The sequence below is a fragment of the Bos indicus genome, chromosome 6, assembly GCF_029378745.1.
Source record: "Bos indicus isolate NIAB-ARS_2022 breed Sahiwal x Tharparkar chromosome 6, NIAB-ARS_B.indTharparkar_mat_pri_1.0, whole genome shotgun sequence".
In the NCBI taxonomy this organism is placed as follows: Eukaryota; Metazoa; Chordata; class Mammalia; order Artiodactyla; family Bovidae; genus Bos; species Bos indicus.
In genome coordinates, this window is record NC_091765.1 from 12,613,572 (window position 1) to 12,636,596 (window position 23,025).

The 23,025-nt window shown below is 38.9% G+C and overlaps 1 protein-coding gene across 17 annotated transcripts in view; it reads left to right on the plus strand.

Annotated features, from left to right (window-relative positions):
• The window catches only part of CAMK2D (calcium/calmodulin dependent protein kinase II delta), a 317,101-nt gene that overhangs the window by 741 nt on the left and 293,335 nt on the right, over positions 1-23,025 (plus strand). For all 17 annotated transcript variants that reach the window (XM_070791027.1, XM_070791029.1, XM_070791031.1 and 14 more), the window contains exon 2: positions 1,420-1,514. In XM_070791027.1, the coding sequence (XP_070647128.1) occupies positions 1,420-1,514 (95 nt within the window). The remainder of the gene's footprint in view (positions 1-1,419; positions 1,515-23,025) is intronic.

The following is a 23,025-nucleotide window of genomic DNA, read 5'->3' on the forward strand; positions in this document are numbered from 1 at the left end:
CCGGCTGCGGCCCTTTCTGATAATCCTTAGCCCACCTTCTCCCGCTCCCCCACCCCCCTGCACTAGAGACTTAGTGGATTTACGATCCCTGCAGTTGTAGCTGTCATCCTGAGAAGTGTGCGAGCTCGCGCGCGCGCGTGCGCGTGTGTGTATGGAGAGGAAACAAGAACCCATGTAAAATGCAACATAGATCACGTTTTCTGTAAATAGAGATGCCGCCGGGTTCGCCGGCGAGTCAGCCATACGACCCACGTTCAAATGAGAACTCACTGCCCCAGACGGTGCCATATTTATTGATGCCGAAAGTTCAACTTGGCGTAGAGTCTGTTTCGCATCCAGTAGTTGTTCTGTCCAGGAAAAGAGCCTCCCAAAGGAACTCGACCCCCTGTCCCATATCCACTATTATTCCTTGCACTAGATTACTCGCTCATCATCACCCTTCCTAGGATTTACGTGATCATCTTCGAGTTCTATGGGAGGATTTATTTACACAGGCAGTGGAAAAGCCCTCTGGAGACCGGGATAGTGCTTCCCAGGGGTAACCTAACGTCGTATGTTGTTTAAAAACGACCTTCTACACCTGACCGACAGGACTACTTGGCAGTGTTAAGGAAGGAGGCAGGAGACCTACTGAGAACCTGTGCAAAGGAACCTAGGGGCCGAGCCGTGAACGTTAATTTATGTAGCATCAAACCCAACCCCAGTTCCTCTATCGCTAATGTCGAACATTACTTAAGAAAGAGGTGCATTTATGTGTATGTTGTTGTTTTCTACAGTTGAATTAAAGGATGTGTAAATATCTTTTAAATGTAATGAAGATCATATCCTTATATATTTATGTTGTCTGCTGTTAAAACATGGAGAATATGTCGGAAGAGCAGCTTAATTCAAATCTCTCCCCTCCCCCAGCCCAAAACAGGGCAGAGAGAAATCACCACAGCAGGATTTGTTAAACCACACACAAATGTTCCTAAGATTTATTTTAATGAAAACAATCGCCATATTTACTTACTTGGAGCCACATTAATTTTTTTTTCCTACCAAAATAAATAGGCAGCAGATTTTTGCTGCTCCTCTTCAGCTCTTTGCAGGATTTTTTTCTCAGAGCATTTGGTGCTGTGTGAGTGTGAATTGTAAAATGTTTTCAAATTTCATGTGCAAACAAGAGTCGTCATAATTGGCAGTTCCTTTCATTTTGTTGATTAATAATGTGTGCTCCCAGTTAAGTAAAATTTATTTTTGTTCTTCAACGTTAAAGAAGGTCTGAGTTTCCAGGAAGAATTGTTCGTTTTCTAGATATTACTATATGGTGCACTGATATTTGACAGTTCACTAAATTCAATAAAAATACTCAGATGTAAGTTTTTAATAGAATATCAAGCTGATTATATTGATGACCTGCTAATTATTGGTTTTCAGGGGGGCATTCTCAGTGGTGAGAAGATGTATGAAAATCCCTACTGGACAAGAATATGCTGCCAAAATTATCAACACCAAAAAGCTTTCTGCTAGGGGTGGGTATTTTCAACCACATATATGTTAATTGTGCATTTGTCACGTTGGTTATCGGTTCTGTTGTATGTTGGTTGTGTTCTCTGTAAGTAAGTCATTTAGTTATAATTGTAGCTGTAGGTATCATATTACCTTTTGAGATTATTTCCTGCCTGAGTGCTTCTTGGTTTGTGCAGTTTTAAAAATGTGACCAAATACAATGGTTACTTGATAAATTGTTAAAATCTTATCTTTTCTGTGGGTAATAGCATAACTATATTTTAAAGCAAATAAATGTCACTAAGTGCAATTTGCCTTTAGCTCCACTGTTAAATAACTTTCAGAAAAACCCTGGAATGGAAAAATGTAAGTCTCACAACTGTCATTATTCCCTTTTGCTTTTGAGGGGAAAAATAGGTCATAACTCAGTTAAATCGTATATTTCAATTGTAGTTACACTTGAACTTAATTCATTAAGGTATATTTAACAGTAACGGCTTTGGGAGGAACATTTTATAGTTGCTATATTCCAGGAAATTCAGCTTGATTTTGATGTTTCTGAGTGCAGTTTAGACCTTTACTTGATCATCTGCAGTAAGACTTCTCACTCATGTAATGTATTTTACATATGCTTTATAACTGCAAAGATAATTCATACTCATAAAATAGCTGTTGACATAAGCAAAAAACTTGGAGGGGTCTCATTGCATTCTTTTTATTTTGTTGAACTCATGCAAAAGTACTTATACTGAAAGGTTAGGCATTCCAATTATTGTGAGCACGTGTCTAAGGTATTAATATTTTCATGGGAATTTATGGTTTGATGAAATTAAAATGAAGAAAACGCCATAGTGTAAGTCCCTTTCAGTGACCTGATTTAAGTAATGAGAAAAGAAATCCCATCAGGGTTGCTTTTCTTTCTTTAATTTGTCTTCTAAGAAGTGTTGCTTCCTAGTATCTGGTATCATTGTGTCTGGTCTCTGCCATGATTTTTTTTTTCTCCTCTTTGTTGCAGATTCTGCTTTTAATGTGTACTTTAGGTTGACATTTCAGTTTATTCATTTAAGTGAAAGTTTGTATTTCTTTCACCTGATTTTAATGAGTCTGAGGACCATCTTATGTGTAAAAGTAACCAGCACCATAGATTCAGGACAGGAGGACTAATGGAATACACTTTATGCTCAGTTATGTTCTCTTTTTCCACTTCTCTCTACTCCACAGGAAGATTTTTAATGGTGAAAAGGAGTTGCTATTGTACATGACAGTTTAGTGTAGAAAAGAAAAGTGCAAAAATGTAGTCAGATTCTTTCAGTGCTTGTATAATATCTTCCTGTATGCTTGGTACTTTTGGCAAGAGTGGGGGTATCAGTTCTTTTAGAGGTGTTAAAACACCTATCTCCTATCTTTCTGTGGCTTTAACATTGTCTCTTAAATGTGTTTCATTTTTACTAATTTCTTAATTAGAAGTCCCTTTTCATCCACCACCTTTCATACTGGCTACACCAGGATGGTAAACACCCCTGTCTCTGCTCACATAGGTTTCATTTTACTTTTGCTTCAAACGTATGAAGATAAGTCTTTAGGCTGCTGAAACTCCTTGCTGCTTTTCTGCTGATGTTCCTCACTTGTTCAATCTGCTTTCAAGAACAATGTACCCCACAGCTACCTTGCCCCTTCTGGATTTAGTGATCTTCATTGTTTCAGTTATATTTAGGAAAGTAGTTAGGGCTAAAATGCTTGCTTTATGTTCTCCCTTTGCAGTTTTCTTGTGACTTTGAGCAAGTTTCTTAATCTGCTGAAGAATGAGGTGAAGAAGGTGACTCTTTAACTAGATGCCCTGGATTTAAGTTAAGATTCCTCTACCTGTGATTTGTGTGATCTTGTGCAGTTTACACACTTTCCATGAGCCTCACTTTTCTCATCCGTAAAATTGAGTAATCACTCTTTTATAGGGTTTTTGTGGCAATTAAGTGGCTTAAGCTGCATTCCATGAATATTAGCTGCTATTATCTCATTGGGTTGTTGTAAAGATTAAATTAAATTGTGACAGTTTAAATTATAAATCTAGTTGGAAGCCTTGATTTAGCTGTGAGAACCCAATTTGAATCTTGGCTCTATTGCTAGTGTACTCAGTATGTAAATTTGGTTCTGTCACATAACTTTTTTGACCTCGGGTTGTTCTTTAGTCAAGTGGGGGAAAAAAAAATCCCCGTATGGTGTCATGGGTGGTTTTGAGGATTCAGTGAATTTTATGAGAATCACTTCTAAAATGCAAAATGCTGTGTCAGTTTTATCTGTTACTGCTCACCTATAAGATATTGTACTTTTCCTTCAAAATGTTCAATTTATTTATTTTGTATTGTCGTGCTGATTAGTTTATAGAATATTTGTACCTATGCATGTATACATTTGTTAAACCTCTATTCAAGCTATAAAGTCTTAATGGAAAAACACTATGCTTTCATTTTTTTTACTATAACATTCTACCCCATTGAGGACATTAGGAGGGGCTCATTACGGAGTGACGAGAATCACATGTGGCTGTTAGGTGGTTTGTAAAAGAGATACCTAGTTCATTCCTAAGAATAAGCAAATACAGGATGTAAAGAAGTCTGTAAGGTTGTACACTAAGAGCTCGTGGTTAAAAATATGAATTCTCCTTTCAGAGCACTCCCTTCCCAGATTATGATTTTAAAAAATTTCTTTTGCAGAAAAAAATTTTAAATAATTAAGGGGAAATTAGAATAAAATGCAAAATAACATTTTCACCCCAAGGTAATGAAAATTTTTTTTTTTTGGTTGCACATGGCAGATTTTGTGAAACATGTAACTTTTTTGTACAAATTTTTGTTTGTATTTGAAATGCCATGCCTTTTGTAAATCCCAGTTTTACGCCTGTTTGTTTCAAAGACCAGGCAGGCCTTCCAACTCCATGTTCTTTAAGTGTAACATTACAGCTGAAGAAGAAAGGCCATTGTCTGTACATCTAAGACCATTAGAGAATTGCCAAAAATTTGGCTACATTCATGGACAAATTTGCACATCCAACTGTACTGTCACCTGTGCATTTTTATGTGCCTTGAACTTAGTGGATTTCGAGCAAACAGTTTCAGTCACATTACCTCCCAGCTGTTAGTCACATACATCATGTTTGGGAGACTCAGTGTTGAAGAATTTCTTTCCTTTTGCATTAACATGTTCAAAGAGCATTCATTATACAATGGATCAGAGAGAGAGGTACATTCCAATATAGTTGACTTGTTTTTAGAAGAAAAAATAGTGTAGATATGTTTCAAGCATGTGAGATTTTATATGTAACTTCTGTCCTCTAAAATTTTTTTCGTTAGTTTGCTAACATTTGCTAAGAAGACATGCTTAGTAAATAGTGGGTAGTGATAATAGAATTTTCTCATATTATTAGGATGAGAATTAGAAATTATCATTTTGATCAGTTAGGTTAGTAGTTAACAAATACTAATTTGCCTTGCTGTTTTGATTTTTTTGTCTATGTTGATGTTCTTATAACTAAGTTATTGTTAGATTATGAAAAGTCCATGAAGGACTGTGATCACAGTTCAGAATCCAATGGATTGAAGCTTCTGATGGTTAGATGTCTTTAGAAATAGTACATGTGATTTTCTCATTTTAAAACTTGTGGTAAATGATTTTTTATGGCACTACTGATTTCTTGCCGTTCATCTCCTGATGAATTTTTTGATCTTTAGAAACCATTTCTTATTATATAGTCTGTGATACACCATGTTGTTGTTTTGTAAAATGTTAAAAAGTACAGTAGAAGCTTGAAATAATATGTTATTACAAGTATATTTTACCTCTATTGCTGAAGTTAAAAAGGGATTTCATTTTATATTTATGTAAAATTTCAGATACAATGCAAGTGGATAATTTTGATCTTTGCTGGTTTTGTTAATTCCTAGATTGATAGAACTAGAACATGAATCAGGATTTCATGAACTGTTGGCCCATGTACACAAAATTAGGTCTCAGCTATGAAATCTGAATTCTGCATTTATGTTCCTGAGTAAGGACATCAACTCAGTATAAAAATTAAAATATAGTAATTTGAGTTTTTTCCATCATGAATTATCATAAAGCACATAATAGGATTTTCTTGGACATTTAACTTCTTTTGTTAACTAGAATCTTAATTTGTGAGTCTTTTCCTTAGGCTGATACAGAGGCAGGCCAACTCCTAGTGTCTCTAGGGCTGGCTTGGTATTTCTTTTTTTTTTTAAAGATATCTGACCCTTCTCATTTATTGGCATATGGTGTGTACAGTGTTTTTTTTTCCCCCCCATAAATTATTAGTTCATTGGTGGTTTACATGGAAAGCTGTGTTAAAGCTTTTAAGTCATAATAGTATCATTTAGTGAACTGTACTGTGATATATTAAATGGGAGTCTTAGCAAAATATTTTTACTCTGAAATATACCTTTATATTTTATATTACTTTATAGATTACTAAGCACCTTCACAAAGGTGACCTCATTTTATGTTTTTATTTGATAAATATTTAATGATTAAAATGGGCAGAATGTTAAGAATAATAAGGCCGTCGACACAAATAGACATCATAGAAGATATAAGTGGTGTTCTAAGTCTAGCGTGAATAAAGTGCTCTGGAATTTCTAAGGAGGGAAAGATTGTTTCTGCCAAGGGAGATGAAGGAAGGCTTTTATATAATATAAATTTAAATATTTAAAACCATAATGCAGACGGGTTCAAGTACCAAAGTCTAAATAAACAATTTGGAGAGTGTTCAAAATGGTTTAGATATCTGATTATAGTGAAAGTTGTTTTATTCATATGGTACTTTTGTTAAAACTATCAGTAAAAAGTTATTTTTGTTGTAGGAAATTTTTTAGGTTACGATTTTTAGGTTATAGCTGGTTATGATTCCAGTTAAAGTAGGTATCTCAATGCTTGTTAAGGTGAACTCGTAGACCTTTCATCTGCTTAACTCTTTCTTTAGGATAAAGAAACTGATAGGTTTGGAGGAGGGAGAGGACAGCTCTGTTGTTTGGTTTTGAAATCAACTATTGTTTTTTATGGGGCTTCCCAGGTGGCGCTAGTGGTAGAGAACCCACCCTGCCAATGCAGGAAACATAAGAGAAGTAGGTTTGATCCCTGGGTCCTGGAAGATCCCCTCCAGTACATTGCATGGCAACTCACTCCAGAATTCTTGCCTGGATGATCCCATGGACAGAGGAGCCTGGCGGGCTACTGTCCTTAGGGTTGCAAAGAGTTAGACATGACTGAAGTGACTTAGCATGCATTGTTATTTATACACAATCACAGAACATTATAATTGATTTTTTTTTTTTTTAGATAGGTGAACCCCTTTTCTAACACTGTCTCATGTTAACAACATATGAGGTTGCTTGTTACTACCAAAATCAATAATAATAATAATAAACTAATAGAGATGTTATAGCCATTATTTAAAGAACACCTTCTAAGTGGCATGTATATATTTACAAGATATTTTATTTAATATTTTATTTAAGACTTCCCTGGTGGCTTAGAGGTTAAAGCGTCTGCCTGCAATGTGGGAGACCTGGGTTCGATCCCTGGGTCGGGAAGATTCCCCTGGAGAAGGAAATGGCAGCCCACTCCAGTATTCTTGCCTGGAGAATCCCATGGACAGAGGAGCCTGGTGGGCTACAGTCTACGGGGTCACAAAGAGTCGGACATGACTGAGCCACTTCACTTCACTTATTTAATCCACACTGCAGCCTTTAGCGGAGAAGGCAATGGCACCCCACTCCAGTCCTCTTGCCTGGAAAATCCCACGGATGGAGGAGCCTGGTAGGCTGTAGTCCATGGGGTCGCTAGGAGTCGGACACGACTAAGTGACTTCCCTTTCACTTTTCACTTTCATGCATTGGAGAAGGAAATGGCAACCCACTCCAGTGTTCTTGCCTGGGGAATCCCAGGGACGGGGGAGCCTGGTGGGCTTCTGTCTATGGGGTCACACAGAGTTGGACATGACTGAAGTGACTTAGCAGCAGCAGCAGCCTTTGGAGAGGCAATATTATCTCCATTTATAAATAGTTACTATGAGTTACTCTTACTAAATGGCAGAGTCAAGAATTTTAGCCCAGTTTTCTGTCTCTCTAAAGCCTGAATCTTGCCATCACGAATCCTGTTCATTGTTGTTACAGAAAACTTAACCTTTCTGTACTGATCTGTATGTGCTTGACTTATCTCCCCGCTAAACTTCAGGTTCCTTTATAAAAAGGACTATGTCTTATACATTTTATATTTCCAACACAATGTATGGAATTGACTGTTCAGGTTCCAACTTATGAGAGAAGATAGTGTTTTAATTGCTGCAGTAACAGAAGATCAAATGGAAGTTTCAAAAGGCATCCCCATGCTAATTTGTGAAAGGAAAACAGTGTAGTGAAAAATCTTATTAAAATGGTAGAAAGTGATTACAGAAGAATGAGATACTTTGGTGAACTTAATATATTAACTGATTAAAAATATCTTAATATACAATGAGTTCCTAGGATTACTTCTTCTAAATGATTTACTTGTTGCTCAAAAAAAGCACTCAGCCCTTAACCAAAGCCCAGAGAAACCTGCTGATAAAGGCATTCTCCTTCTCTGGCTCACTTTGTCTGACCAGTAAAGAATGGAAGACAGATGCTTCTTGCGTTGTTTCTTCTTGGACAGCACTGCTGTGTGTGTCAATTCCTACTGAAGTGTAGCAAGTGAAAGTCAAATACAAAACTGTTAAATTTTTTATTGTTGGAAAAATAACTCTTAGGTATAGCAAGTAGTGCGTGCTAAGTTGCTTCAGTCATGTTCAACTCTTTGCGACCCCATGGATCATAGCCTGATAGGCAACATGGGCACAATAAAGGACAGAAATAGTAGGAACCTAACAGAGACAGAAGATATCAAAAAGAGGTGGCAACAATACACAGAAGAACTATACAAAAAGTATCATCATGACCCAGATACCATGATGATGTGATCACCCATCTAGAGCCAGACATCCTGGAATGCCAAGTCAAGTGGGCCTTAGGAAGCATCACTACAAAGCTAGTGGAAAGTGATGGAATTCCAGTTGAGCTATTTTAAATCCTGAAAGATGATGGTGTGAAAATGCTGCACTCAATATGCCAGTAAATATGGAAAATTCAACAGTGGCCACAGGATTGGAAAAGGTGAGTTTTCATTCCAATCCCAAAGAAGGGCAATGCCAAAGAATGTTCAAACTACTGCACAATTGCACTCATCTTACATGCTAGCAAAGTAATGCTCAAAATTCTCCAAGCCAGGCTTCAACAATATATGAACCATGAACTTCCAGATGTTCAAGCTGGATTTAGAAAAGGTACAGGAACTAGAGATCAAATTGCCAACATCTGTTGGATCATCAAAAAAGCAAGAGAGTTCCAGAAAAACATCTACTTTTGCTTTATTCACTACGCCAAAGGCTTTGACTGTGTGGATCATGACAAACTGGAAAATTCTGAAAGAGATGGGAATACCAGACCACCTTTCCTGCCTCCTGAGAAATCTGTATGCAGGTCAAGAAGCAACAGTTAGAACTGAACATGGAACAACAGACTGATTCCAGATTGGGAAAGGAGTACGTCAAGGCTGTATATTGTCACCCTGCTTATTTAACTTATATGCAGAGTACATCATGAGAAACACTGGGCTGGATGAAACACAAGCTGGAATTAAGATTGCTGGGAGAAATATCAATAACCTCAGATATGCAGATGACACCACCCTTATGGCAGAAAGTGAAGAGGAACTAAAGAGCCTGTTGATGAAAGTGAAAGAGGAGAGTGAAAAAGTTGGCTAGAAGCTCCACTTCCAGAAAACTAAGATCATGGCATCTCGTTCCATCACTTCATGGCAAATAGATGGGGAAACAATGGAAACAGTGAGAAACTTTATTTTTGGGGTCTCCAAAATCACTGCAGATAGTGACTGCATCCATTAAATTAAAAGATGCTTACTCCTTGGAAGAAAAGTTAGGACCAACCTACACAGCATATTACAAAGCAGAGACAATTCTGCCAACAAAGGTCCGTCTAGTCAAAGCTATGGCTTTTCCAGTAGTCATGTATGGATGTGAGTGTTGGACTGTAAAGAAAGCTGAGCACTGATCCTTTCGAACTGTGGTGTTGGAGAAGACTCTTGAGAGTCCCTTGGTCTGCAAGGAGATCCAACCAGTCCATGCTAAAGGAGATCAGTCCTGGGTGTTCATTGGAAGGACTGATAATAAAACTGAAACTCTAATACTTAGGCTACCTATTGTGAAGAACTGACTCATTGGAAAAGACCCTGATGCTGGGAAAGGTTGAAGGCAGGAGGAGAAGGGGGTGACAGAGGATGAAATGGTTGGATGGCATCACCAACTTGATGGACATGAGTTTGAGCAAGCTCTGGGAGTTGATGATGGACAGGGAAGCCTGGTGTGCTGCAGTCCATGGGGTCACAAAGAGTCAGACATGATTGAGCGAGTGAACTGAACTGAGGCTTCTTTGACAATGGGATTCTCTAGGCAAGAATACTGGAGTGGGTTGCCATTCCCTTCTCCAGAGGTTCTTCCCAACCTAGGGATCAAACCCACTAATAGTACAAAGGTATGAAGGAAATGGAACCAACTCCAATATTCTTGCCTGGGAAATCCCATGGACAGAGGAGCCTGAATCTGATACGATTGATAAATATTGTGCCCGTAGCTTTTATGGGCTCTACTAGAGGTATTCACAGGGCCTTCCGTGTATAATAGTTATGGGTTGGAGGTGACTGGTATCATAGATTTCCTGAAGAGATTCATGGGTGAGATTGTGTTTGGAATGGTAAGTGTGCCTGACAGAAAAGGGAGAAATGTTTGGCCAGTCAGAGTAAAGCAGCCTGTTCAAAGGAAGAGAAAGCCCTGGTCTACCCTGCAGATGCAGTGAGGACACCTGGTACTGTTGGAATCCTCTCTCCTTTAAGACTCAGTTCAGGCATTGCCTCCGCTGTGAAGCTGTCTCTGACTTCTCCACACCTCCTTTGCTTCTCTAGACAGATATGATTATTTTTCTCATCCCCTGAATAGCTTCTTCATGTTTCTTCAGGAACTTGTCACACTTCTCCCCTTATATTATCGTTATTTATGCTGTAACTTTCAAGCATTTTGTGGACATTTTAAAATTTATCTTTGGATCTGTGCCTGGCATAGTAATACAGTATTGAATATACTTGTGTTTGTTGAATAAATGGACAACTGAATGGGTAAAAAATAAGATTCTGACTCTTGAAATAGACCTATGATTAACAAAGACTGTGACATGAAATAAATCATTGACCTGAGGCTTCATGTCAGGTGGCATTCATTAACTGAATGAATTAATTCCCAGTTATTCACAATTTTCTAATCATTCCATTAGTTTTCAGATGACAGATTATCCTTCATTGGAGTTCTGTATAATTCCGTAAATTTGGGGGCAACTATGTACAAATTCCTAGCGCATTTTCTTTTTTTAAAACCATGTGAAGTGATTCAATAATACGGGGTAACATTTTCATTGTGTGTCCATCAGTACCTCTTCAGTAATGCCAGATTCATGGCATTATTACATTTTAAAAAAAGGGTTTTAAAATTTTCAATTTGTCCTCCAAAGGTTGTTACTTTTTCACTTTTCTTTTAACAGAGCTCACTTTAAAAAGCATTTTGGTGATATTTTATGAGTTTTGGATATGCGAATCATGGGTATTATTTGCTTAGAGTGATTATTGGATATTTCAATAAAGGCAGTTAGAGGCCGCAGCGTCTATCAGTTCTGAAACTTGGTAAAAGGACTGGGAAGTGTACTTGTTTCAATATTAGAAAAGGGAACACATCTTAAAGCATTTATTTGTGTTTCCTCTTCAGGGAACTTTTTCTTGTGTGATATGTAATAGGAAATTGGGAATTTCACAATTCTGTAACTTTATAATTTTGTTATATGATACGTTCTTTTTGTGAAAGGATTTTGATCATATTTTTAAATGGCAGTTTAAAGGTCAGATATAGGAGAAGTGATTTGTGAAATTCATTCTGGCCATTTTGTAGAAACTATTTATGATGAATTTTTTATTTTAATAGAACAAATTGTATATGCTTTTATATCAAAGATTTATATGTATAAAGATTATAAAGATCATATTTGTTGCAGAGAGACTTGTACACTTTGGATAAACCTCTAAAATCCAGTTTTTATTATTTGTTACCAATTTAGATAAAAGTATTTTAAAATATTATAAAAATGTTACCAAATTGGGGAAATACAGAAAAACAGAAGACACATTCTAAGTTAAGTTACCCCAAACATGGTACAGATTTTGTTTGTTTCTTTCTTAGTTTGTCAGAATACTGGACTTAAATACACAATTTTTTGTCCTGTCTTTTGTCTTAATTTTACAAAGTCTACCTATCTGACTACAAATCCTTTGAATTACACTTCACTAAGAAAACATCAGTTTAGAATTGCTGGTTTTTTTTTTTTTATTATTATTCTTTGCTATGATAAATGATAATAGTAAACGTTGTTTTGTAAAACTTTTTCATATTTCTAGTTCTTTTCTTCGGGAGTATCCATAAAGGAGAACTAATGAGTTAGAGGGTTGAATTATCAAAATTCTTGATAAATGTTGCCAGATTGCATTTTCCAAGCTTTGTATGTTTCTGCCAATAATACTTAAATTTGCTAGTAAAACTGAATTTTAGGGAACACGATTCTTAATTTCAATGTAGCAAAAGAACAGTTACCTTGTTCCACACCCCTGCTAGATAAACAAAGATACAAAGATAAAGGTCCTTCATTTCAAGGTAAAATAGATGTGGAGTCAAATACGTTATCAAGGCATGTTGATAAGTGAGACAATGCAAATGTTTACTCATTCTGGGGTGTAAGGAGGTAACTGTTGTTTGAAAGGAAAGGGAGAACTTCAGAGGAGGTGATCTTGGAACTGTATTATGAAAATGACCACTTTTAAATTTAAAGAGGGATAGGAAAGATACAATACTGAGAAGCAAGAAAATCAGTAAGTGCTAATAGAGAGAGAACTGGAAAATAGGTAATTTTTTTTAACCCTGAGTGATCAACTTATGGTTTATAAAGTTTCATGAAAGCATGCAAACACTAATGGAAACAGGTGCAGTTTTTTTCTTTAAGTGAATCACTTAAGTGCAACAAAATCTGGGGGAAGGTATTAAATAAGGTGGGTTTCTGGGATTTTACAGCCCTGAGTCATTAGGTGTGAACAGCTGATAAGAGAGGAATAACAACTTCTTATCTACCTTACATTTTGTTTTATGTAGCTTTGGGGCAAATACAAAAAAAAAAAAAAGAGTGACTAAGTGAAAGAGAAAGGACAGGAGGATAATTAGAGTGGATTTTTTAAAAAGTTAACCAGTATTAAAAGTGCCCTAAGTAATCCCATTTGTGTTTATGAACAAGAAAAGCTAGATAGTTACTGCAGTTGTGATATTGCATTGATAAGTGTTTTTAAAATGTAGGTTTTGGTTTAAAACCAAAGGTAAGTAAGGTGTCTAAAAGTGGTATTGACATTCACTGCCTGAATTTCCAGTGTCTGGAATAGTGCCTGGCACCCTTCACACATATTTATTGAATAAATGTGTGTGTTAGTCACTCAGTTGTGCGACTCTTTGCGACCCCATGGACTGCAGCCCACCAGGATCCTCTGTCCATGAGATTTTCCAGGCAAGGATACTGGAGTGGGTTGCCATTTCCTTCTCCAGGGGATCTTCCCAACCCAGGGATCGAACCCAGGTCTCCTGCACTGCAGGCAGATTCTTTACCGACTGAGCTACAAGGGAAGCAACTCATTTATTGAATAAATGAATGAATAAATAACTTCTAAAACTATATCATATCATGGTAAATGAATACATATTTAGAGACCCAGAATTTTTTAGATTTGTGTACATTATATTGTTTCAAGAAAATTAGCAGATTAATTCTGATATGACATATAATTCAGCACAAGCTGATGGCTGGAAAATAGTCATTTGTTCCCTTCATTTACATAATGGGAAAAAACTCACATTTATCAAGAAGATAACTTGAAGTACTTATTAACCTCCCTAGCAATGCTTAACTGTGCAATATTTCCCCCCTATTATTACAGGGAAGCATCTATAAAACATTTTAATTTGTAAGATCTCTCCAGGTTTGTTTTAAGTATTATATTACTTGTTTAAGGGGGATAATATTGTTTTACTCAATGTGTGTCTCTGTGTGTGTGTATGTGTATATATATATATATGTATACATATATATATAATTTAGAGTAGAATTTTTTTGTGTTGACATAGGAGCTTTGTCAAGGAGGAAGCCTTCTTTGACTTCAAAAGCAGTGACTCAAGGTTGGTATAGTCGTTAGAAAGTAGGGTGGGAAAAATCCTAATTCCAGATTGTCAGCAGGATTTCAAGGTCAAAGTCTACTCCTGTTATCTGAGCATAGGGCTCCTGATTTCTGGCCAGTTTTCATTTTAGTAGAATTAGAGAAGGAAAAAAGTGTCAGCGTATTATTTGACTCCTGTATAAATAGGATTAAGACCCACTTTCACTGATATTTGTGTGCTTTGCACATAATTATCTTTAGGAAAAAAATATTCTTTGGATTGACTTTGCCCCCTGCTTCTTATGTATTTATGATCAGGAACAGGGGAAATAAAAATTGTTAACCTTAAGTCTATTTGAAAGAAAGTATATGTCTCACCTTGACAGAGAACCAGTTATTGCAGTACTTACAGCACTGTGTGCTCCATTTGATGCTCGTAGTCACAGTATATGTTATCTGCCAGTGACATTGTAAAGAGAAAGCGCTTCAGGCATGGACAGGAATGGCCAAAGTATCACTGAGATACTTGATCTTTTAAAGTAATAATGATTTTATAAGATGAAATAAGTATGTGTTGACCTTTTACAAACTTTGAGAGACTATTTTAGGTAGGAGACTATTTTAGGTAGAGGCTTTAACCTAAACCAGCTAAATCCAAATTTATAGATACCAGGGTTAGAAATATACAGTGAACACACAAAGGGTGAGTTTTAAAAATAGCACTTAGCTCTGAGAGGATAATTTCTCCTCCATCCTGGACGTAAGTGTTTCATTCATACTGTCTGTAGCAAGCTTTGGGGAGGAAGGGTGGAGGGAAGTGAGAAATGTCTGTTGAAAAATTCTTGTGGCTCATACCAATGCTTATTTAGCATCTCTGCTTCTGGGATTTCAGACATTCCCTAACTAGGTCCCACAGTACTTCTAGGGTGTGCGTAAGGGACCCTCAGGATTCTTGTGCCTAGTGCTGTGAGACCCGTCCTCCTGGGTGGCCTGTTGCAGCTGTTTCACAGAGCACATCACATTCCCACCCGGGCTAGGGAGTGGAGGAGCCAGCATACCCAGCTGAAATAGCAGAGGGATCTAGGGAGCAAGGCATGAATTACCTGGACTGGAATTTGGCTAGGTCTCTGAGTCAATGGGCTTCCCTGGTAGCTCAGCTGGTAAAGAGTCTGCCTGCAATGCAGGAGACCCCAGTTCATTCCTGGGTTGGGAAGATCCACTGGAGAAGAAATAGGTTACCCACTCCAGTATTCTTGGGCTTCCCTTGTGGCTCAGCTGGTAAAGAATTCATGTTGCAATGTGGGAGACCTGGGTTGAACCCTGGGTTGGGAAGATCCCCTGGAGAAGGGAAAGGCTACCCACTCCAGTTTCTGGCCTGGAGAATTCCATGGACTGTATAGTTCATGGAGTTGCAAAGAATCGGACACGATTGAGAGACTTTCATTTTCTGAGTCAATAGCCCTAATTCCTATAAAAAATATTCTCTCATTAAAACATTTTATGTCCGCTTTGGGCTTCCCTGGTGGCTCAATGGTAAAGAATCTTTCTGCAGTACAGGAGATGCGAGTACGATCCCTGGGTGGGGAAGATCCCCTCAGGAGGAAATGGCAACCCAGTCCAATATTCTTGCCTGAAGAATCTCATGGACAGAGGAGCCTGTGGGGTTGCAAAGTGTCAGACACAACTGGGCGATTGAGTACGTACACATACCCTGCTTTATCCCCGGGGAAGTAAAGTCGGCCTCTTTTCCTCTGTAAGGCTTTGTACCTTTGGGAGCTTCACACGTAATAATGAGGAATACTGTGGCCTATATATATTACTGGTGAGGAAGGAAAGCAAGGTTAGCATTTTCCCTAAAAGATGTCAGAGCAGAACCATTTGTTACGCCTGTAAAGAAGCAACCTGTAGGCAGCATGAAAATAACAGAATATGCTCAGTTCCCACAAAAAAACTTAGAGCTTGGTTTGGAGAATAGGAGACACACATGATTATAGAAGAGAGAAAGATAAGTAGCAGCAGAATGGAGTTACTCATTGGACCTAGTAGTGACAGTTGTGGAAGCAGAAGTAATGTTGAGGAAGTAGAAGTTAAGATGGATGGAAGAAAGGAAGAAGGATAAAGCACACAGATGCAGAAAGGCGTGTAATGCTTGGGCAAAAGATAGAGGATCTGTGGGATATTAGGGGGGAAAAGTTTGAAAACATGAAGGTCTCTGTCAAGTTGATAACGTCTGAAATACAATGGAGACACCACTTTAAAGGGCACATAAGACATTACTTGGCAGCAGTGAGTAAGCACGATAGATTAGCATAGAGTATAAGATATTGAAATTCTGAAACCTTAAGATAATAAAGGATAAGGCTGACTGGGGTTTCAAGTTGAATTGTGGGGAAAATTGTAATTTTCATAAAGCAAATTGAGAAATCAAAATCAAGGACTGATTTTGATGAAGGACGATGATGAATCAACATGTGTTTAACCTGTGTGTGTGTGCTAAATCGCTTCAGTCACGTCCGACTGTGCAACCCTTGGGCTGTAGGCTCCTCTGTCCGTGGGACTCTCCAGGCAAGAATACTGGAGTGGGTTGCCATCCCCTCCTTCAGGAGATCTTCCCGACCCAGAGATTGAACCCACATCTCTTCAGTCTCCTGCATTGGCAGGTGGGTTCTTTACCACTAGTGCCACCTGTAAGCCCCCAATCTACCTTCAGGTAGAAATGCCTAAAGAACCATGGAAAATTGAGTGGGGTCCTTGAGGAAGAGCCACAGGAAGCAGTGCAGTGTACTCGATGGGTTAAGAGCACCTGCTCTGAAATCAGATTGCCAAGGTTCAGGACTTGTCTTTACCACTTCCTAGTTCTTGTGATCTTGGGTTAACTTCCTAACCTCTCCAAACGTGTTTTTTGTTTGTTTGTTTTTAATCTGTAATAAACTGCAGTAATCAGTTTAGCTGCTATTTGTGACTTGTCTGCCCAGAGATGATGATAAAAGATATACTAGTGGAAAAGATCACAAAGGAGAGAAGATAGAAAGGAAAGAGAAGAGAGTACAGGACCGTGGTTGGGGGAATACCTTCATTTTAATAGATGAAAGGAGGAAGTAGAATTAGTTCAAAAGTGAAAGGATATGTCAGAAAAGGAAAATGCAGTGCTTTGAACTCTGAGAGTTTTTTTGCAAAGGAGGGGATGGCTAGTCATGTTCGATGTTACAAAGAAATGGAAAGAAATGAAGACTGAGAAAAGGCCTTGGTTTTCCAGATGGCAGAATTTCAGTCCTGTGAAAGAAGCAGTCATGAGGATCAGGCTAGTCTGTTATTCATCTTTACCTCCTCCTAACTGAGCATATTGCATGAAATATAATTGGTATTTAATAAATATTTCCCAAGTGGATAAAGGAAAAAAACCCTATTTCTTTGGATTAAAGATTAAATGGAGATAACATGTAAAACCTGCTGGTTTAATAAAACAGGAAGAGAGACACAGACACCCATGCCAAGGGGTGATTTCAGGGATTAACCAGGTCAAGGGAATTAACTTTGGTGATAAATAAAACTGAAGCTTATTTGAAGGAAGAGGAAAAAGAATCCCTGGAAAATAACAATGTTAGGAAAGAGGGTAAAATGTATGGGGTGGAGTCCTGGAGGTTTTTGGGCATGTGTGGGGGAAGGACATTCTTCTTTCTCAAGGAGCAAGATGTTGGGAGTGGAGAAGACGGCTGCAGTTCAGCTGACAATAGGAGAAATGGAAGCAAGATTCAGAGAACAGATTTGAGATGGCCCTTGGGGGTTGCAGTGAGGGGGTCCCCCCAAAGCAGTGTGCAGTAGATCATTAGCAGGTACAGTGAACACGGCCTTGAATCTAGCCCCAGACTGCCTAGGGCTCCACAGGGTCAGGTGACTGAGATGCTGGCACTTTTTAAACGTTTAAAGGGGAAGGTTTCGCTTCCTTTAAAAAACAAACAAACAAAAAAAACACGTTAATTTGTACAGCCAGTAAGAATAGAATACCTAGAATTTAAATCCAGCCCTGAAAGTGCTGCGATTCATGAGGTCGCAAAGAGTCGGACAGGACTGAGCAACTGAACTGAAAGTGAAAGTGGTAAGTCACTCAGTTGTGTCTGACTCTCTGTGACCCCATGGACTGTAGGCTCCTCGACCCATGGGATTCTCCAGGCAAGAATACTGGAGTGGGTAACTATTTCCTTCTTCAGGGGATCTTCCAGACCCATGGATCAAACCCAGGTCTCTCACATTGCAGAGTCTTCACCATCTGAGCCACCAGAGAACCCTAAGTAAAGCAAAAGCCCTTGTTGTTGTTCTATTCTGTTCTTTCTAGGGTGGATCTGGCAGGACAGAGGAGGTGTGGAGGAAGTCAGAAAGCAGAAAATTGGGAAGAAAAATTTTATTCTACAGGAATGACAGCCAGAATTATACCATTTTGGAATGTTTGGTAGCAGATTTCTTTTCCTACCTGAAAGGGAAGCCTGGGGAATCTTCAGTTCACAATCTAAATCAGCTATTTCTATCAGTTTTATTCAATTTCTCTAAATAAACAAAACACCCTGCAGGCAGCTTTTAATGTTTGAGTTGTATATCATTTCATCAGTAGGAAACCGCTGCTTATGGAGAAAAATTATTACAGATCAGGAATATAAAATATTTTGAAGACATAAGTTAGTTTGCCAGCAAAGACCTTTGCCTACAAAGGTCTGTCTAGTTAAGGCTATGGTTTTTCTAGTACTCATGTATGGACGTGAGAGTTGGACTATAAAGAAAGCTGAGTGCCAAAAAATTGATGGTTTTGAACTGTGGTGTTGGAGAAAACTCTTGAGAGTCCCTTGGACTGCAAGGAGATCCAACCAGTCCATCCTAAAGGAGATCAGTCCTGAATATTCATTGGAAGGACTGATGTTGAAGCTGAAACTCCAATAGTTTGGCCACCTGATATGAAGAACTGACTCATTTGAAAAGACCCTGGTGCTGGGAAAGATTAAAGGTGGGAGGAGAAGGGGATGACAGAGGGTGAGATGGTTGGTTGGCATTACTGACTCAATGGATATGAGTTTGAGTAAACTCCAGGAGTTGGTAATGGACAGGGAGGCCTGGCGTGCTGCAGTCCATGGGGTTGCAAAGAGTTGGATACGACTGAGCAACTGAACTGAACTGATAAGCTAGTTCATCCTGGCTGTTTTATTGCCAACCTTTAATAAGGTTTATTATCATGAACACTGGATTTTATGTGCTTTTGCTTACTTTACTATCTGCATACTTCTGGTTCATTGACTGTAATGATAAGGACTTTTGGTTAGATAAGTTGTTTTTTTTAATTGGAGGATAATTGTCACACAACATCGTGTTGGTTTTTGCCACACACCAACATGAATCAGTCACAGGTATACACTTGTTCCCTCCCTCCTGAACCACCCCCATCGCCCACCCCCTCCCCCTCTGGGTTAGATAAGATTTCCCTAAAGCATTGACATAGTGACTAATTTTCTTAAAAGTCTGTGTCATGTTTCAGTTTTTCTAAGTTCACTATGGAGGCAGTGAACCCAAAGATTGTGGTAGAGGTAGATGTGATCAGAATGTGTTTCTTTTTTCCTTTTTACAGAAAAGATTTTCCCACACCTGTATTCATTCCCTGTTCTTTCTCCCTTTGCTGTTACTATTGATGTTCAGTAGTTACCCCTACTTTTCTCTTCCTTTACCACCTGATTTCCCACAAACAACATTGTGTCTTGAGTTCTCACTTCTAACTTCTAAGCTCTAGAAGACATCTTTACACCATTTTAGAAATTTGGTATCTTTTATGCTGAATTTTTTGATGCCCTGGATGTTGTTTCTCTAGTTCCCAAAGGGTCTTATGTCTAACTTGACCCCATTATATCAGTCCTCATTCATTCACTCATTTATTGAACACACATGTGTTGAGCAGCCCCTATGAGTGGGCACAGTTCTAGATTCTAAAAATATAGATGTGAGCAAATTTGATATGAGAGAGGCTGGAGGAGCCATTTGTATAGGTAAGTGCTCTGCAGTAAATAAAACAGGGCTGTAAGTTAGACAGTGAGTTCAAGTGGGGTTAGTTTGGAGAGGCCTCTCTGAGGACGTTCGCATTTGAGCTGAGACATTAATCATGAGAAGAAGCAAAAGATGAGAAAATATGAGAGAGGGACATTCCAAGTCAAAAGACCAAGGTGACGATGAGCTTGCATAAGAGTAGGAAGAAAGTCATTACATCTAGAGTGTAATTAGGAGGAGAGAAGTACACAGTGATCTTCGGGAGGTGGGCAGAGGGCAGATTGGGTAGAGTCTTTCAGCCAGTATCAAAGAGTTCAAATCTTATTTTAAAGCAGTGGTAACTCAACATTCAGAAAACTAAGATCATGACATCTGGTCCCATCACTTCATGGCAAATAGATGGAGAAACAATAGAAACAGTGAGAAACTTTATTTTGGGGGGCTCCAAAATCACTGCAGATGGTGACTGCAGCAGTGAAATTAAAAGGTGCTTGCTCCTTGGAAGAAAAGCTATGATCAACCTAGACAGCACATTAAGAAGTAGAGATATTACTTTGCGAACAAAGGTCTGTCTAGTCAAAGCTATGGTTTTTCCAGTGGTCATGTATGGATGTGAGAGTTGGACTATAAAGAAAGCTGAGTGCCAAAGAATTGATGCTTTTGAACTGTAGTGTTGGAGAAGACTCTTAAGAGTCCCTTGAACTGCAAGGAGATCCAACCAGTCCATCCTAAAAGAAATTAGCCCTGAATATTCATTAGAAGGACTGATGCTGAAGCTCAAACTCCAATACTTTGGCCACCTGATGTGAAGAACTGACTCCTTGGAAAATACCCTGATGCTGAGAAAGACTGAAGACAAGAGGAGAAGGGGACGACAGAGGATGAGATGGATGGATGGCATCACTGACTTGATGGACATGAGTTTGAGTAGGCAATGGGAGTTGGTGATGGACAGGGAAGCCTGGCGTGCTGCAGTCCATGGGGTCACAAAGAGTCAGACACGACTAAGTGACTGAACTGACTGACTGACTGAAGCCATATTGAGGATTAGCAGGGAAGTGATGTGACTAGATTTTGTCTGAAAAATCTCTCTCTGGCCACCATATGGGAAAAAAAAAAATTGGATGTGTGAGTGAAAAAAAAGACTAGAAGACTCTTGAAGCCTGTGAGGGATGGGAAAGTGGCAGTAAATATAGGAAGAAGGATTTATTTTGGAAGGAGAAAATATAGGACTTGTTGATGGAAAGATTGTGAAGTGAGAAGGAAAGGGGAGAGGCATGGCTAACTACATTTATAGCCAGATCAACTCTCCAGTGATGGTGCTGTTAACTGAGATAGGCAGTAGTGGAATAGAATTAGATTGGGGTGGGATCATGGAAAAAGCAAGAGAGTTCCAGAAAAACATCTATTTCTGCTTTATTGACTATGCCATAGCCTTTGACTGTGTGGATCACAATAAACTGTGGAAAATTCTGAAAGAGATGGGAATACCAGATCACCTGACTGGCCTCTTGAGAAACCTATATGCAGGTCAGGAAGCAACAGTTAGAACTGGACATGGAACAACAGACTGGTTCCAAATAGGAAAAGGAGTTCGTCAAGGCTGTATATTGTCACCCTGTTTATTTAACTTCTATGTAGAGTACATCATGAGAAATGCTGGACTGGAAGAAACACAAGCTGGAATCAAGATTGCCAGGAGAAATATCAATAACCTCAGATATGCAGATGACACCACCCTTATGGCAGAAAGTGAAGAGGAACGCAAAAGCCTCCTGATGAAAGTGAAAGTGGAGAGTGAAAAAGTTGGTTTAAAGCTCAACATTCAGAAAACGAAGATCATGGCATCCAGTCCCATCACTTCATGGGAAATAGATGGGGAAACAGTGGAAACAGTGTCAGACTTTATTTTTCTGGGCTCCAAAATCACTACAGATGGTGACTGCGGCCATGAAATTAAAAGACACTTACTCCTTGGAAGGAAAGTTATGACCAACCTAGACAGCATATTCAAAAGCAGAGACATTACTTTGCCAACAAAGGTCCTTCTAGTCAAGGCTATGGTTTTTCCAGTTGTCATGTATGGATGTGAGAGTTGGACTGTGAAGAAGGCTGAGGGCCGAAGAATTGATGCTTTTGAACTGTGGTGTTGGAGAAGACTCTTGAGAGTCCCTTGGACTGCAAGGAGATCCACCCAGTCCATTCTGAAGGAGATCAGCCCCGGGATTTCTTTGGAAGGAATGGTGCTAAAGCTGAAACTCCAGTACTTGGCCACCTCATGCGAAGAGTTGACTCATTGGAGAAGACTCTGATGCTGGGAGGGATTGGGGGCAAGAGGAGAAGGGGACAACAGAGGATGAGATGGCTGGATGGCATCACTGACTCGATGGACGTGAGTCTGAGTGAACTCTGGGAGTTGGTGATGGACAGGGAGGCCTGGCGTGCTGCGATTCATGGGGTTGCAAAGAGTCGAACACGACTGAACGACTGATCTGATCTGATCTGATCTGAGGTGGGAAATTGAGAGTTCAGGTTTTTGATGTGTTAAATCTAAGATTCCTCATCCCCCAGAGAAACCTCTTACCTATTAGCAACTTACTCCCCATCCCCACCTCCCTTCTTTCCCCTGCCAACTTCTGCCACTAGTCTACTTTCTGTTTCTATAGATTTTTTCATTTTAGGAACTTTATAAATGTATGTGTGCTCAGTTGCTTCAGTTGTGTCCAACTCTGCAACCCCATGGACTGTAGCCCACTAGGCTCCTCTGTCCATGGGATTCTCCAGGCAAGAATGCTGGAGTGGGTTGCTATGCTGTCTTCTAGGGGATGTTCCCAACCCAAGAATCGAACCTGCATTTCCTGCACTGCAGGCAGAATCTTTACTGCTGAGCCACTGGGGAAGCCCAGTAGACATACAGTCACACATTATGTAGTGTGTTATGACTGGCTTCTTTCATTTCGCATAATATTTTCAGAGTTCATGTATGTTGTAGCATGTTTTATTGTTGAATAATGTTCTGTTGTATGGATCTACCACAATATGTTTATCCATTCATTAGTTGATGAGTATTTGGGTTGTTTCCACTTTTTGACTATTAGTATAAGTAATACTTCCTTGAACATTTGTGTT